Source organism: Panthera pardus, unplaced genomic scaffold, assembly GCF_024362965.1.
Source record: "Panthera pardus isolate Hobbes unplaced genomic scaffold, ASM2436296v1 HiC_scaffold_13, whole genome shotgun sequence".
In the NCBI taxonomy this organism is placed as follows: Eukaryota; Metazoa; Chordata; class Mammalia; order Carnivora; family Felidae; genus Panthera; species Panthera pardus.
This window is the reverse complement of record NW_026526688.1, coordinates 14,253,001-14,271,004: the sequence shown is the minus strand read 5'-3', so window position 1 is coordinate 14,271,004 and position 18,004 is coordinate 14,253,001. Positions and strand designations below refer to the sequence as shown.

Below are 18,004 nucleotides of genomic sequence, written 5' to 3'. Positions count from 1 at the left end.
TAATTTATCCAAGGCACATGGCGGCTAAACCCCAGAAATAATAGCATATTTCAGACAGCTGTTTTCCAGCTTCACTAAAGAGGCACTCAAAAAGGAGAGGGTCAGTGAACCAACCCATCATGAAGAAGAGTGAATGAAAAAAAAAAACCAAACTGGCTCTAGTCACACCATAATCTGTGAAGATAATATGTTAAATATGAAAAGACAGAAGAGTCATGGCTTCTGTATGGACGAACACCATTAAGAAGCTTGTATTTTAAAAACTGGTAGGTGGAAAAGGAACTGAGCTAAGATGAATAAAGGCTCTTCTCAACTTGTCACATTCGAGAAATGACAGAGATAAAATCTGCCATTGTAAGGATACCAATGTGCCATCGCGGGAAGGAATCCTATCCCTTAAAATTGTGCGCCTCATTCGTCCACCCTTACATTAAACCGAGTGCAAAGTTCTGACTTTTTACTTACTCCACTGGGGTAATAAGGATCTCTACATACAATGAAAATTACTTAAAATCCACATTAACTCTCCACAGTTACCTGGCTCGAGTTTTAGGGAGAATGGACATATTAGGGAAAATGGAATAATCTGACGCTACTTACGGTCTGTCTCCTCCTTGCCAGCATTGTTAAACAGCTGACAACATAATGTTGTCACGCCCAAATACCTTGAACCTAAACCTCTCATCGAAGCCTTCTGATGAACTTGGCAAGAGTTGAAAGGAGTGTTTTTCATCTTTATTTCTAGTTAAGTTGTATACCCAGTCAACTGAACTTTAAAACCTCCTGTATACTAGATTTTGGTGGAAATTAAGGTCTTAGATGCTTTTTAAGAGATGCAAATCAATGAAGTGTTCCAAGTGGAAAAAAATACCGCTGTATATCAGTAAAGAAACACAATGGCAGGCTGTTAATAAAACAATATAAATTTGACATATAACTGGTGTGTATTCAGACACCATGTCTCTCCATAAACTTTTAAAAGACAATTTAAATGGACTTCAGATGAGAAATGAGGTTTAAAAAGCAAAAGGGAACTCCTGGGTATGGATAGATTCATACTTAAAAAATCTGTTATGGCATCTAACATTTTTTTTAATGTTTATTTATTTATTTTTTTGTGAGCGAGAGAGAGACAGAGAGAGAGAGAGAGAGAGAGAGAGAGTGTGCGCGGGGGAGGGGCAGAGATAAAGGGAGACACAGAATCTGAAGCAGGCTCCAGGCTCTGAGCTGTTAGCACAGAGCCCGGCGCGGGGCTTGAACTCACAAGTCATGAGATCATGACCTGAGCCCAAGTCGGACGCTTAACCGACTAAGCCCCCCAGGTGCCTCTAATATTTTAATTCAAAGTAACAGATTCAAAATTTTCTGTAATATAATAATTATGATTTATAAACTATTCCCCTAAGCACCTGCACAGTAAATCATTTTGGGAGACTGAAAAGAAAAACTAGCTAGAAAACCACTAAGTTCATGGTGGGAAATAAACACAAGATAGTAAAAAAAAAAAAAAAAAAGGAATCAGGTTGATCAATTCTAAAGACATCAGGCATACTTCAATGATATCTAAGCCATCATAAAACAACATAAATAATCAGCATTTTCTTATAGACTGCTCTGATTTGAGAAAAATGACAGTGGATTTATTCCTCCATTTTTTTCTCTGAACATACAGCCTTTATAGCCGGTGGCACTTATAGTAAGCTGAGTAGGAGTACGATCAATTTATAGCAGCTATTGAGACCCATGGAACACCACAGGAGGCAGATGGGAGGGAGAATCTGTACACAAATACCAATCACAGTATAGAACTCATTATTCTATGACCCTGAAGTACGTGAAGCATATTTCTTCTAAAGAACTCAAAATTCCTATGCTTGTAGGCCATGTGTAAATCATCCACATGGAAAGACACATGTTACGTCCAAATACATTCACCCACAAAACAGATACTGCATTCAGAACTGGGTTTTAGAAACTCTAAAAAAAAACAGTCCCTTTTCTAAAGTATAGAACACATTTAACATTTCCCAAAACAATATAACCGTCACTGAAGTTTACCTCTTGGGGACATTGCTACCCTGTGAAGAAAAACTCTGACTCGGCTTTAGGCCACTACCTCTATTTAGTGAGGATAAATTATAGCATGGAAGATGGGACAGAGCAAAAGGGACACTCAAGTGCCTGACGTCAATAGTAAAAGTTGTTTATGTCTATATGTTTATGTCTATAGTTACTCCCATTCTTAGGGGCAAAGAAACTGATGTCTTGAGAAACAAATCATCAACATGATGAGAGAACATTTATATCAAGATGGCCCTTGGGACTATGATTTCCCTGACACACAGCAAAGACGGTCACAGTGCAAGAGTTCTGTGAAGATTCAAATACAAATTTTCTTGAGGATTTGTCAGACGGAGGGTGTAATTCTAAAGTTGTTTTTTAAATGTTTATTTGTGAGAAGGAGAGAGAGAGAGAGAGAGAGAGAGAGAGAGAGAGAATGAACGGGGGAGGGTCAGAGAGAGGGAGACACAGAATCTGAAACAGGCCTCAGGCTCTGAGCTGTCAGCACAGAGCCCAATGCAGGGCTTGAACTCATGAACCACAAGATCATGACCTGAGCCGAAGTGGGACGCTTAACCAAATGAGCCACCCAGGCGCCCCCGGGGGGATGTCATTCTACTGGGGCTCTTGAGACATTACTTGACTTGTGCAGGCAGGTTAACAAAACAAGGGAGGATGGGCTGCTAACAAAAAGTTAAAGTCGGAAGGCCCTTCACCAAACGTCAGCAGAGTCAAACTTTAACAACCCTCAAGCTTTATAGGAAATAAAGCTTATATATATATACAGGCTACCGAGCTCTCCGTGGAAGAAGCCCAGGACCGCCATTGCTGGCTGACTCTGACTACACTGAGCCCCTGACTTCACGTCCTTTCGTGCTGAAATTGGTACCTGGGAAGGAAAACAAACTGATACAAAAGAACAACTTAACGCGCTGAAGAGAAAAACCACCTGAAGGCTGGACGAATTAAAACATCAAACTAGCCATCCAATACGCCACCCCTTATCCAAGCACTTCTTCATCGAAATGCAGGAAAACGGAACATTGTTCAATTCACTAGTAACATCGGCATTTACCTTTGTGACAGTTTTAAAAAAGACTGAAACCAGTAGAGGGAGCACTGACAAGGGCCTCCACCGTTCAGAAAGGTCAAGGGACTAGTGTTGTGTCTTTACGAAAGAGGAGACTAAAACGCCTCATTAAAAAAAAAAAAATATGCAGGGGCACCTGGCTGGCTCATTCTGTGGAGCACGTGATTCCTGATCTCGGGGTTGTGAGTTCGAGCCCCACGGTGAGTGTAGAGATTACTTAAAAAATAAATAAAACTGCTGCGCCTCGGTGGCTCAGTTGAGTAAGCGTCTGACTTTGGCTCAGGTCATGATCACGTGGTTCGGGAGTTCGGGCCCCCGTGTGGGGCTCTGTGCTGACAGTTCAGAACCTGGAGCCTGCTTCGGATTCTGTGTCTCCCACCCTGGCTCGCTCTCTCTCTCTCTCTCTCTCTCTCTCTCACTCTCAAACATTAAAAAAAAAAAAAAACATTAAAAAAAACCCAACCCAACCCATTCTGAGGGGATTACAGGATAAAGTACTACATCTAAATAAATAAGACTAAAATGAAAAAATATATATATTAGGAAGCCCCAAATGGGTACTAATGTTATCTCAAAGGAAAAAAACAGACATCTAAAAGTCAGCCTGGTTCTCAGAACATGGGTGATACTCAATGAGCTCTAAGGGGCTTTCAAGGTTCTCTTAGGAATCGCTATCCTTTTTGTCACATCAAATTACTTAGAGTCACCGGGACAGCAGAACAGAGAGGATCTTAAGAAGGATCTCTTTTCTGCGCACCGCACAGGAGGCTTTCTGGCTTCTCTGGATTTTTACCGTCAACCAAGTCGGCTTAGAATTTCCTTCCATTCAACTCCATGTGTACCGACCCCTGCTGCCCCACCCTCCACCACGTTTGACAGATCACGAGGCATCTCTGTCCCCACTCAGTGTGTCTGCAAGCGGAGGGGACTAGCAGTTCTCGTAACCAGCACGGACTCTTGTTTTTCTGTTGGCTAATTCCTCTGCGTGAAGACAAGACTCAGTAGGGAAGAATCGGTCACTGTCAACTTCATGAATCTCAGTCCCCAAACTCTAGCAGCAACCACAGTAACAATAAGTAACATCTACATGGTGTTTATTTTGGGCCAGGAAGTGTCCTAAGTGCTCTTCTCCATGTGTGAAGTCATTTAATGCTCTCAAAGACTCTCTGAGACTCTCTATTTTCATTCCCACTTTACAGATGAGGAAAATGTAGCACAGGGAGCTTAAGTGACTTCCCCGAGATCACACAGTTATCAAGTCATAGAGCTGGGAACAGAGGTAGATGCAGGTTTTATGGGGTCTGAAATTATACATCTTGGGGGGCTCTCATTAAGAAAAAGAGTACCAAGGGCACCTGGGTGGCTCAGCTGGTTAAGCATCCAACTCTTAATTTCGGCTCAGGTCATGATCTCATGGTTTGTGAGATTTAGCCTCGAGTTGGGCTCTGAGCTAAAAGTGAGGAACCTGCTTAGGGTTCCCTCTGTCTCTCTCTCTCTGTCTCTCTCTACCTCCCCCTCTCTGCACTCCCTGGCATGCTCGCTCTCTCTCTCTCTCTTGCTCTCCCTCTCAAAATAAATACATGAATGGATTTTTAAAAAAAGAAAAGAATACCAAATTATGAATATGAAAATTAGGTATAAAATGAGTATTTAGAATAAGAAATCAAAGGAAATTATTTTTGAGCTGAAAACACCACAAATATCAGAAAAGCATGTAACATTTTTTATTAAGTGCCTGTCATGTCTCTAATAAACATTTCTCCTTCTGTAATTTTGTGCTTTGTTCACTCTTCCAATGCTTCTTTATAAGACAACGATTTTGTAATACTTTCTATAGACTGAACAGAAAGATAATTCAGTCTTTATTCACTGCGACTGTTTAATATAGTTTTCATTACTGATAGTTTAGAAAAGTTTCAATTTAATTATTATTAATGTCATATAAATTTTTGGCATTATTGCTAGAAAGGAAGACTTTATTGTATAATAAACAAATCTTAAACACTCTTTGAATTGATGACATTCATTAACCACTTTGTTGTGATATCCTCACAGAATATTATGACTTTTATATTATCTTTGTCAATATCAGTGTTTCATGTCACATAAACATGAACTTTTTTTCTCGAATGTTCATAAGATTCACGGATACCCTGCGATGCACGGCACGTGTGGCTTCACACCCCGATGAACTCAATTTCGCAACACTGCTGACATGTCTGCGCCCTAAGAAACGCCAGAATTCTGATCAATTGCTCAAAAGATATATTCGTCAAACGAGAAAATTGTGGCAAGTTTGTAATTACAGACATCCCAGTACCAAGTGTATCTCTGACAGGAGAAATTAGGCATTTTTGATTAGGCGCTTTTACAACATATCTGATGACGAGAGGAATTTTCCACAGACTAACTTCCGTTTGCATACATTTCGAACCTTATTTCTCCTCCACGATCTACTTCTGGTGCAGGGCTCCACAGGACTAATTCATAGCTTCATATAATCTCTGACCCTGTGCTTTCATGTCAGTAGGTGAGGCAGCGGGTGGTAGGAATATTCCTGGATGGCTAGCAATAACAACCACAGACAGCAATGATTTCACACCTCATAAATATATCCAATTAAATCTAAACTAAATGTATCCCCAGCTCAGAGCCTCCTTAGCTGAATCCTCAAAGTGCCCATAGTCATTCCAGTGTCATCCTACTCAAGGAAAAGTGTGATGGAAAGCAAGTCGAAAAGGAAATAGATGAAGGCCCTAACTGATTTGCAAGTTTCCGATGAACATGCGACCATATAACCCCGCGGTCCTCTCGCAAGAAAGGCCCGCACCAGCGAGGTGTTCCAGTTCTCTCTGAGGCTTCAGCTTTACCAGATTCATGACAAGTATGTCGCTGGCCCCGCCAGGGACTCAGGTGGGAGGCAGTGGAGACCCCTTTTGTAGCTACTCCATCACTCTGACAGACGGGAAGCCAGATGTCTCCCAGAGCGCTCATTGGCAGGTGCAACGTGGTACCCTGTATTCGTTTAAGGGGGGACTTACGAAGTTTCAGTACAAATGCAGAAAGATACTTGTAGAATTTCCACATTCTGTATTATGGTTAATATGATTCCCAACTTGGGAACATTGCAAAAGTTACAAAGAATATCGATTTTGTAATCTAAGGGAAGTATCAGAGTGTATCCGAGTGGTCACTTGTGAAACCAAATCGTCACCTATTTAAAAAAAAAAATTTTTTTTTAATGTTTATTTATTTTTGAGACAGAGAGAGACAGAGCATGAACGGAGGAGGGTCAGAGAGAGAGGGAGACACAGAATCGGAAGCAGGCTCCAGGCTCCGAGCCATCAGCCCAGAGCCCGACATGGGGCTCGAACTCACGGACCGCGAGATCGTGACCTGAGCTGAAGTCGGACGCTTAACCGACTGAGCCACCCAGGCGCCCCCAGATCGTCACTTATTTTTAAAGGTAACAACGTAAATACTATTCTTTCAGCGTTCTCCAGAGATAAGAACGAGAACAACGAGGCTAAGCTTTGTCCACAATGGTACAGTTTTCATCTTTCTCTCTTTTACCCCCATATTGTTTAGTAGAGAACTCCCCGGTTGTGTGTATTTCATTTTCAATTTCTGATCTTCAGCATCCCAAAGCCCAGAGCAACCATAGTATTTAATAGAGGGATGCCGAGTACTGTAAGTCTAAGTTTTGTCTGAGCAAACAAAGCATGTCTTTGTGATCATTAATGATCCTGTTTCCCAATGTACTAAAGAATTAGAATAAAAACAAATAGCTGGTCTTTTGTAGCTTAAAGGAATTAGGATTTCCCCTAGGCCAAATTTCCATTTGAATTGCCTGAAAGTACATGAAAATCAATGTAGCTCAATAAACAACCCTGTGTTGGAGATATCGGGAGAAGACAAATACCAAATAGACTCCACCTTTCTCTTTCCCTCGCTCCCTTCCCTTCCCTTTCTTCTCCTTTCCTCTTCTTCTCCTTCTCTTTCTCCCTCCCTCCTTCCCTCCCTCCCTTCCTTTCTTTCTCAAAGCAACACCTCTCAAAACCCTCAACTCAAACATACTAACTTCTTGTTAAGCCATATCCATTTTGAGACTAGGTTACATTTTGTAACAGTGAAATGAAAATTTCACGTTGGACAGCAATTTTGTTTTGTGTCTTTATTTTTGGAAGTCAACATCCCAAACACTGTCTGGATTGCAGTCGTCTCATTTATACTTAACCACAGAATAAGAACTCTAATGTATTTGCCTCAAACACTATTTGCCTCTGTCCCCCTCTCTCTGCCACTCCCCTGCTTGTGTTGTCTCAAAAATAAATAAACGTTGAGAGAAAAAAAAAAAAAAACCAAAACAAAAAATGACTTGCCTAAGGTCACAATGATAGAGTAGGCAGTCAGTCAGATACAAGCAGGGAACAAGTGCTTTCCTACTGATAAAAGGGCTGAAACCAAATTGCAAGCAGCAGGGACTGGGACGGGACCCCAGGGGATCCACATGTATTCTCCCCTCTGGTCGCTGCCCTACAGTAACCAATAGCTTCATTATACAAGTTATAGTGGATCAATCACAGAGCAGATTTGACAACACGTATTCTTTTTCCTTCCAGAGCCCACGCTTTGTTTTTTTCATCTGTTACCACTAACTTGCATAAAAAATATTAGAGTATCACAGATGAGATGATCAGTAATTGCTTAATGGATAAAGAAATAAATGAACAAATGAAAGGTAACAAAGACATGTAAATGCCTTAGGGAAAACGAAAAGCTAAGTGAAACAGAACAAAAGGGGAATCCCTTGTTTAAATCTCGTAATTTTCTAAATAAAGCAGAAATCAAGAAATTCTAGAACCACAAGAGACCTCAAGGGGTCCTTCAGATAGGGACACTACTCAAGAGACTTGGCGAATGGAAAAAAGTTACCAGAAATTCCCCTCTTAAAAACATTCCTCAAATTCACAAAAAGAACCAAACAAGACCCCCAGTGTTTCACGCCTAAATGATTACGGTATTCCCAAAGCTTCCAGGAACCGAGATTAAAACCTTTCTTTGGGATCTTGTGTCAGGATTTAAATATGTCTTCCAACAGGAGGTTCCTCATTGTAGCTAAACAACATCTTAACAATTTGAGCCCATTTTCTCCATTTCTGTCTGTATGGAAATGGGACACACCAATGGGAAATACCAATCAATCTCCAGGAGATAATTCACCCATCTACAGACAGATCTGGGCCTTCCCTACCTTCCTAACAACACTTCCTTGTAGACAGCAATCAAATGTGTTATTCAGTCCCCAGCCCTGCTCCCCTCGCCCCTGCAGGTCACAATCTCATCTATAACCTCCAGTGCTCTCAGCTACAAGGGGAAGGCTATGGGGACGGTTTTTTTTCTCCGCAACCGCTACAAAGAATAGCTCTTGGGGGAAGCTACAGGTTAGAAAGACTCAAGATGTGCAAACTTAGGACGTAGCATTGCCCAGAATCTTCAGCTGCATTGCGCTTACAACTTATGTGGATTCTGCGTATCACCATCTGTTCAGCAGAGGCTGGCGTGGCGTTTGCATTCTTTCTATGGTCCACTAACTCCAGCCACCAGGCCAGAAGAGTAGTTTTCCAGCGTTTCCACGCAAGGATAGGGAGAGTCAAAGCAAAGGAGTTGCCTTTGTGCGGTTATAGATTCCGGTTTCAGTTAAATACATCAACAGTGAACTTACTGAATTAAGGCCAAGACAAGTATCTCCCAGGTCACAGGCTTGACCTTGATCGATACGGAACTGTTCTGGCTCGTTTATATGGAGACAGCCATGCAGTATTCCAATTATGTCAACTTTTATTTATAAACCACTTAATTATATTTGGTATATTTTATCTTGCTTCTGGGCCCTCTAAATATTCTTACATCTTTTCTATCTTGTTAGAAACAACAGTAGGAACGTGAGTGGGATAATCACTCGACCTTCCTGTGGAATGGTCACATACAAAGGATGATGGTGCTATTACTATTAAAGTATGCTAGTAATATTTGCTAGTAACATTTGATGTGGCTCTCTCATATAACCAACTCCCCTTTATTTATGAAAGGGCCCAACAGTCATAAATGCTTTTATGGGGAGGAAGGGAAAAAATATTTATTTTAAATCATAATATCGCTAGAAGTAGATTTCCCTTTGTTTCATTTTCCATCTGCAGGCATCACTTTTCAAAGTCTAACCCCAGAAAGGAGAAGGACTTGGGACAGTGAACCCGAGGATTAATACGCCCAACTTGCCGAACTCATGATTCACAACGAGAGGGAAATATGAACACACTAATAAAAATAGCAAGATGGAATCTTGTCAGTAGATAGGGTGTTCAGTGAACACTCTAAATTCGTAACCTATTTTACTATCAAAAGGCCTATGGTTTTATGAAAGCATGAACAGTTTATGAAGACAGTAAGATGACTAATGAAGAATATCCTTTGCTTTCTATTGGGAACTTTTGTTTGCTTCTAACTGTTTAATTTCTCCTCCGTCTCTCTTTCAATTAACCTCCCTGTTTGTATTCAATGAGATGGCACATAATATGGAGAAAGAAAAAAAAACCTTGCTGATTTATGGGTATTCTTTCATAAAGTGGCAGCTTCTTTTAGCCAGATGTGTAAGTGTTGAAAATGAGAGGGAAATGCACAGCATAGTCACATATCCCAAATGAGAAAACGTACTGTAGTTTCCTGGGTTGTTTAAATCAGTGGCTCACAAAGGCCTCTTTTTAAACGGCCCCTTAGGCTCCACTGTGGACATACGCACAGGTAGTTAAGTAGTCGGAAAAAAAGTAATTGGATCTTTGCATGGCAGAATCTGGAATAAGTAGCTCTAATAGCACAGAAGAACAAAACAGTGATCTGAGGTTCCCTGCGTCTTTTAAAAGGTTCACTTTGAAGATTCATTTTTAAATGAGGTAGGTCCTTTACTGCCACATTGTTACTCATGTGGACTACAAAGGAAACAAAATGAAATAAAACAACAGAAAACGGAACTGTTAACAACCCTAACAAGATATGCTACGTTATAATAAAAAGAGCTGCGACTACCAGCAACCTCGCGTGTTCCCAGATAACTGAAAAACTGCTCAAGGACCGCTCATCTGTGGGAAACTCACCGTGTACTAGATGACCGACGTCAGTGAGGACACCGAGAGAATGACTCATTTAGTAACTGTTGGTTAGCAAGTTAAATTTGCCTATGCAAAACCTTATAGCATACTGCTAGGTTTTCCAAGCTATATATTCATGTGTCTGCTGTACTTCCTAGGATACATTCAGTCAAATATATAACATTTCCCCCCCCAACTAGAATCAATTCACTTCTTATGGGTATGGGGGTGGTGGGGTCATAACACCTGATGGACTGTGATTAGAGGCCTATTTCCCCTGCCCTGCCTCTGGTAGAGATGGGCATTCTGGGATTTGGGCACAGCGCTGTTTGGTCGCAGGGGTACAAATTATTCTCTGTATGTCCACAGAAAGACCCACAAATTGTGGTTTCAACGGCCTGCTGCTTTAATATAGTTCACAAATGTAGTTCACACAAACGATAGGCAGCCATTGCCCCAGAAGCCTCTCTTGAAGAGTAGAGGAGGGGAAAGCCGTTACCAAATTTGTGGAGATAAGCACTCTGTGCACTCACAGCTTTCCTCCGTGGGGACTCGATGCTTCCCGGGATGTAGGCAGGAAGCTCACATTCCACAAGGGAGCCGCTAAGGGTGTTTCCCAGGTAAACGTTAACACCACAGGCCTGATCTGGAGAATCCGCAGGGCGGGTCCTTGGCAGGCATCTGGAAAACTGGACGTTCTCTACAGTGATTGTGCCTACCAGGAGAATCTCTTCTTCTGACAATCCGGAATTTTGGGGGCTGTGGCTGACAGAGGCTACCTCTTGGAGCGGCCCTACTAAAAACCTCTCAGTCTCAAATGCGCTACCCTCGGCAGAAGCACGTGTTCCTTGCACACGTGTTGGTGTAGTTCAGTGCTGGAGAGAGGTCCACGCTCCGTGTGACCTCTCCTGGTGGGAGAGAAAGAACTCAGGACGCCTGTGCATGGACTTCTCCAGAAACCACCTGATGACGACGGGTCATTTCCCTTTCAGATAACTATTATGGTCATGAGCACAAGTGCCCCGAGTCCTGGCAGAGCCCTTCTGTGGATCATCACCTGTGGGGGCGAGGGGCTCACCACCCTTAAAACAGATGACAGGAATGTCACTAAGACTGGAAAAAAACCTCACTTGAAGTTCTGTAAAGATACAATTGTGACAATTTATCAAATTATGTGATTTCAACTTTCCCGTGAAAAATTTCCTAGCTAGCCAATTCCTGTAAGCAAGAAAATAAAGTACATGATACTTATAGCTGCACTGGAAGAAGAAATTTTTTAAGATATTGGGACTCCCTCCAGTTAGCAAATTACACCCTATGGACATAAAACACCATACCTCAAGTTATGCAGATTATGACATTTTTGTAAGGCTGTGTCATTTAGAGCTAATATGGTACACTTCCACTGAAGGAAGGCAGGCATTTATTACTTACGTTTGTTATATTTTCTTTAATTAAATGTTTTAAGTTCAGTGACTCAAATGGTAAAAAGCAAAGGCACCGAATACCTTGAAAATACAGTACTATGTATGTTCTGGATAATTCTGAATCCATCCTAGCTATCATTTATGTACCAACATTTTGATCTTAAACACCTGTTTGCTTTATTTAACCCACAGAGGTTCACGAACATCATCATATTTGAAAAGTATCAGCATGTAACTTTAAGAACAGCTAGCCTTGTGCATTTCATTCTACTTTATTTCTTGGGCTGCTGCAAAATAAAGCCATAGAAAGTCAAACCGCTTTTTGAGAGACTCAAGTATTATCGACAGGTGCTAAAATGCGTGGGGCTGCCCGTGTTTCGCATCTTTCTTAAAGTAAAAAATATTGCTGTTATGCAATGGCACCATGGAACGCTGAGATGTAATATTCAACGGACGCGTGTTCATAAAAAAGAAAATGAAATCATCTGCAGGTGAGTCAATTTTTGTAGCCATCACAAACCACCAAATTCTTATACCTCATGCTTGTGACAGCTGTTCTAAAAAGAACCGAATGGCCGTTGTAACACGAGGCCTGATGTGAAGAAGCAATTCTTTTTTTTTTTTTTTTTTTTAAGAAAGACGAATGAAAATTAATTAGAGGAAAGCAGCTTTTGCAAGTAGGGAAACAGCCAGGAACCAGGGCGCTCCCTCAGGCTGCGCGCGCAGGGCTAGTGGGGGGCGGGGCGGGGCGGGGCTGGGGGCGGGGCCTACCGATGGTGCAGTGCTCGCCGTTCCAGCCCTGGCTGCATTCGCACTTGCCATCCTTGCACGTGCCGTGCTCGGCGCAGCGCGGGTGGCAGGCTCTCTGACTGCAGGCTGCGCCCGTCCAGCCCTCTTCACAGCGACAGGTGCCCCCCATGCACACCCCGTGCGAGCCGCAGTCCACGGAACAGATTTCTGTATTGAAAAAGAGGAAAGAGAGCAGGGGAGGAGGGCGGCGGGGAGAAGGAGAATGAATAAGCAGGGCTACGTCTTAAAAACAAAACCACTGAAAATAAATACAAAGGATTTACATACTGAGCACATTTTAGCATCGACTAGTAAGCATTATAAATGGTAAAAATGCACTTTTTCAATTCATCATTTCGTTTAATACGCTGCTGTAATCGTGCATAAAATACCCATGACAATTTTGTTATAAATCATTTCCTATATTGTATGTGTAAACATAGAGGCTACTAACAAAACGGAGCACGTGATTCATAACGAGAGGAAAATACACACACGTAATGTATCCCACAGGGTCTTCTGGCAGTGGAGAAGCCATGCACACAGACAAACACATACATCAAATTAATATAAAATTAATGAAATATTTCAGTGTCTCAGCAGGAGTTGGGTTTCACCCGTATAGCAAGAATTGCAAAGGGGTTATTTCTAGCTCTATGGTTTAGATTTCTAAAATATTCAGAAACTTTTATTAAAAAGAATCTTGTAGTTTGCACATTGGCTTGCTTCTGACACACACACATGCTGGTTGAGTAGAAGAAATTGTTGTTTTTCCTGTCCAGTAAACTGGTACTATTGACAGAGACGAACGATAATAGAAAACCAGTTTAAAAATGTATGTGGCTACTGACTCTGTCACTTCACAAGCTAGGTTTTTCAGATATCAGAATAACTGAACGTTACCAAAGGACTTCAAAACCATAATAGGTTCCATCGTTAAAAAGAATTGTGTCTAAAGTCATTTTTTTCTTCAAAACCTTTCTTAAAAGCTTATTTGATTAGACACACACACGGAAAGAAAACTTTGAAGGGTATTTTATATTCTACTTTTTACACGTAAAGTTCAATAAAATAAACTACCGCTTTTTTCTATGATTGTAAGATCGTCGTTTGGTTTTGCTTTTCTTGCAAAGATAAAAATGCTGAACAATAAAAACCTGCAATCATTTCAAACAAAGAGGAAATAGACTACAGCCTTATTTTTAAATTAAAAACCAGTAACTGTTTATGTGGCCACATGTTCCTATTTCCCCCACTCACTGCCCAAATAACATTTCTCAGACACCGGTAATTCTGTCTCTCAGTCCTGCAGAATCTTAAACAGCATATCAAGGCACTGTGAGGGTTGTAACATTTCTTATAAACAACAGCCAGGACTGTTCACTGGAAGAGAGTGGGGTATGTTTTTTTCAAGCCACATTTTTCATCTCGTTTGAATTAAATTTTTGATTAAGAGATCCAAGATGGTTTGATTAACTTCAGACGAACAGAACGTCAACTCTGCTCCAGAAGAGAGAGGTTTCTTTCTGAGGTACCCCTTTTATTCAATCTAATCAATTTTTCATTAGGGCGAAGGTGTTTATCAGCGTTTAGCACACTAGCTTTGAGCAAGGTGCGTCAATCTTTGTAATGAACTTATTAATTAGAGTTAATTTAATTGAAGTGGAATTGAAGGGCTAATTAATGGACAAACTGCTGATGAGGAGAGAGGAAAACTCGGTTGCTTTCAAACCTATAAACTTTCTGATGGAAATAATTCATTTCTTCTCTTGGAGCAGCTTAACCAAATGTTTCTGCAGCTGCAGAATCTACTCTTATTGAATTTAGAGATCCGAAGGTCATTTCTACAACAACAAAAGAAGTAGCTGGTAAAGTGTTCTGCCTTGGGATTCAGTTAGTTAGAAATTCCCAATAATGCTGCTGGTCAACTTCCAGCCACAAGTGTAAGTTACCTACGATGTGTTTGTAAACTTTAGATGGCAACTGTGGAACACGCAGATAAATTTCCGGCACAGGAACCAGGATATTTTCACAGGATGAATAGATGCATGTTTAATTACTGATAATTCTTCTAAGTTTTCTGTCTTTTTCCAGCTAATAGCAAAGTTGAATAAAGTCTTTTTTTTTTTTTCTGGAGTGTAATTAATTTATTCCAAAGAAGAGCACTGTATTCATCATCCAACTCTATACATTGAAAGTTTAATATGTTTTTTTGGTTTTTCATTGGGGGGTGTAAAGATGTGATGGGACAAAGATCTTCACCCACTATGTCTAATCAGTCATTTTGTACATGGCTACCATTAGATTTGCAACTGGCAAAATGATTATATAAGCACGGAAAAAAAAAATCAGTCTAAATATGTAAAATAATGACAGGTGCTTTTGGCAGCCAATTTCATCTCTTAATTAACATCTATTACCTTTTTTTTTTTTTTTTGCTATTCATAGCAATATCACAGAATGACCTTATTTTATTTTTTAAACTTTTTTTTCAGTAACCTTTACACCCAATGTGGGGCTCGAACTCACGACCCCGAGATCAACAGTCACACGCTCCACTGACTCAGCCAGCCAGGGGCCAAAGACTGAATTATCTTTTGAGCTATAGTATCCATTACAAACTCTCCTTTATAAAATAATTCAGGTTAACGTGTTAAATAACATTATCTGAGACAAAAAGGGCTGTTTCACCATTCCTTTCCTACCTAGGTAACTGTGGGAGACAAATTAGAATGACAATTTTCAAACAAGTATTATTTTCTAGCTAGTATTCGTATGCTTATTTTACTGATGGAGGCATAAGAGACCTGAACCAAGTAGCTTTACTATAAAAATAACTGTATCTATAAACTTTAATTGGACTTTCCTGAGTGTGGGATGCATTTTTTAACACAGAAGCCAGAAAGGGAAACAAACACTGAACAGAAAAAATTAAATGCTTATTTTGATTCTTATGGTTATAAAATATGTTTTTAAGAACAAAGGACAGAACAAGTTAACGTGTTATTTAAATAATGCCTTGCACCTATGATTCCTAATGTTGGGTGGTGATGATTTCCTAAAACTCTTTAGTGAGGCCCTGAGGGTTCTCTACAATCCCACCCCCAGGTTATGTTTTTTGCTCTCATTTGTCCTGGACGTGTGATTTGGTCTACGGTCATGAATTTTCAAACCAGTTTTTGCTTCTCCTGGCTATCTGAATCAACTCCTATTTCTACGAAGCAGTGACGAACATAAACCTCTGTCTGCCTCCAAAAATGTATGGCCCAGAGATGAGGGAGGTAGAGGAAAAGGAAGGAAGAGAGAGACCGGATGAGGGAGGAGGGGCAAGGGAGCTGCGGGAAGAAGAAAGGTTGGGGGGAAATGAGAGAGAGACAGTACAAGGAAGAAAAGGCATTAAGTCGTCCCTTTGTCCCTTTACCCAGGATATCTGGTCAAGGCTTCAACAGAACTCTTTCATCAGAATTACGACTTAGCCTGGACACAACTTTGTTTAGCGTGGGCTTCCGGGATTCAGTTTGTAGCAGGTGAGGAATGGCGCACGAATGTGTCGTGTTGCTGAGGATTCCCAGGGTAGCAGCCATGTCACCCGAGTTTCTCAAAGTGCCAAGAAAGAGTGATCTGTAAAAATTACTAGTCTTTTTTTTCCCCTTAAAATAAGCATGTTAATTCGCTGCGTAGCGGGGTTTCTCTTAGGTTAATGCCATCAGGTTATAATAATAGATGAAATAATTTGCATTTCGTAATTTTCACATTTGGGGAACTGTACCCCAGCAGTACTTTTTTTAAAAGTCTATCTGTGTATTTCAAGAGAGACACGGGGGAGAGAACGAGCAGGGGAGGTGCAGAGAGAGAGAGGGAGAGAGACCACAGAGCCCGATGCGGGGCTCGATCTCATGAGCTGAGCTGAAATCCAGAGTCAGATGCTTAACTGACTGAGCCCCCCCCAGTGCCCCTCCAAGCAGTACTTTTACGTGGAAGCTCCTCTCAACCAATCAAGAATTAAGTGTGACAAACCACCATGACTATGACTGCCACCACCACCGCCACTACTTGTGTTAATGGTTAAGACTTGTAAGGACTTGCCATGTGTAAGGCACGATTCTAAGCGCTTTCCACATATTAGCTCATTTCCGTCTAACGACCGTTGTTATCAGGTCGTAATTTAATTGTGTAAGGTAGTACTCTTATTGTCCCCATGTCACAGGTAAAGAAACGGAGGCAACAGAGGAGCTGAAGAGCCGATGAACGTCACACGCCTACAGAATGGCCAGCTCAAGACCCGAAGCCAGGCAGTTCAGCCCCAGATTCCCTGCTCTTAACCGCTCACTGTTACGACAGGTCTGCAGAGAAGGCAATCCGTGTGGGCAGGGAGAGGGGTAGACAGACCCCTTCCCTGAGGCCAAACCGACACAGACTCAACAGCCTTACTAAAACCTGTCCTTTTGCTCCCCCCCCACTTCCCCTCTTCTCCCTCTTCTCCTCCTCCTCATTCTGCACCCCCCCCCCCCCCCTTTAGTAGTATTTAGTTTTGCTTACTTTGAGTATCCAAACAGAAGCCATCCTTCCTCCATGTCTCACCGGTCTTTCCTCATCGCCTGGCCTGCATCCTGCCTTGCCCCTCGCCCCTCACCCCTTCCCAGCTTCCTGTCTTCTCCAGAGACGCGTCCACTGCCCCAGGCCCTCCTGGCTGCCGACGTCCGGCTCTTCTGGTCAACTTCTGCACTGTCTCTTCAGCAACTGCTGTCTAGCTTTCCTTTAAAACGGCCCTCGGCTTCATCCTTTTCATTTCTGCGATCTCCCCCACGAATTCACGCTCTGAGCACTTCACACTCTGGGAGAGCTCTCAAACTCGCCTTGGGCCGTCAAAGTCTGACTAGTCGTGTTCTCTGACATATAATCGATGGGGAGTTCTAACAGGCTGCTCTCATCAAACTGGCGGGCACACATCGTCATGACCAGTGAGTTCTCCATTGTCTGAATTGTCATTGCCAAGCTGCGTCCCTCCAAATCGGGCCCAACCCGACGTTTGCCTCCAAATACTCTTTCTTTACGCTCCCACGTGTGTAACGATACGCTCAGAGGTGCAACTTGGTTAATGGTAGTTGCTGTGGCAGTGGAGGGTGGTAGCTAGATTTAGAATTTATCCTGGACTAAGCATTGTACTAAGTACTTTATATACAGTCATTCAAGTAATTCCCAAAGTATCCCTGTGAGGAATTGCTTTTTTCTTTTTTTTCCTTTGGAGAGCGAGAGTGAGCGCGAGCAGGAGAGAGGCAGAGAGAGAGAGAGAGAGAGAGAGAGAGAGAGAGAGAATCTTAAGCAGGCTTCATGCCCATGACCGAGCCAGACACGGGGCTCGATCCCGCAACTTTGAGCTCATGACCTGAGTCAAAATCAAGAGCTGGATGTTCAATCGGCTGAGCCACCCGGGGGCCCCAAGAATTTCTCGGTTAAATTCACTTTATAGATGGGTAAACTAAAACATATAG

At 41.8% G+C, this 18,004-nt stretch overlaps 1 protein-coding gene across 19 annotated transcripts in view; it reads right to left on the bottom strand.

The window, feature by feature from the left end:
* The window catches only part of TENM3 (teneurin transmembrane protein 3), a 1,270,502-nt gene that overhangs the window by 90,891 nt on the left and 1,161,607 nt on the right, over positions 1 to 18,004 (bottom strand). For all 19 annotated transcript variants that reach the window (XM_019422144.2, XM_019422148.2, XM_019422152.2 and 16 more), the window contains one exon: positions 12,495 to 12,680. In XM_019422144.2, the coding sequence (XP_019277689.1) occupies positions 12,495 to 12,680 (186 nt within the window). The remainder of the gene's footprint in view (positions 1 to 12,494; positions 12,681 to 18,004) is intronic.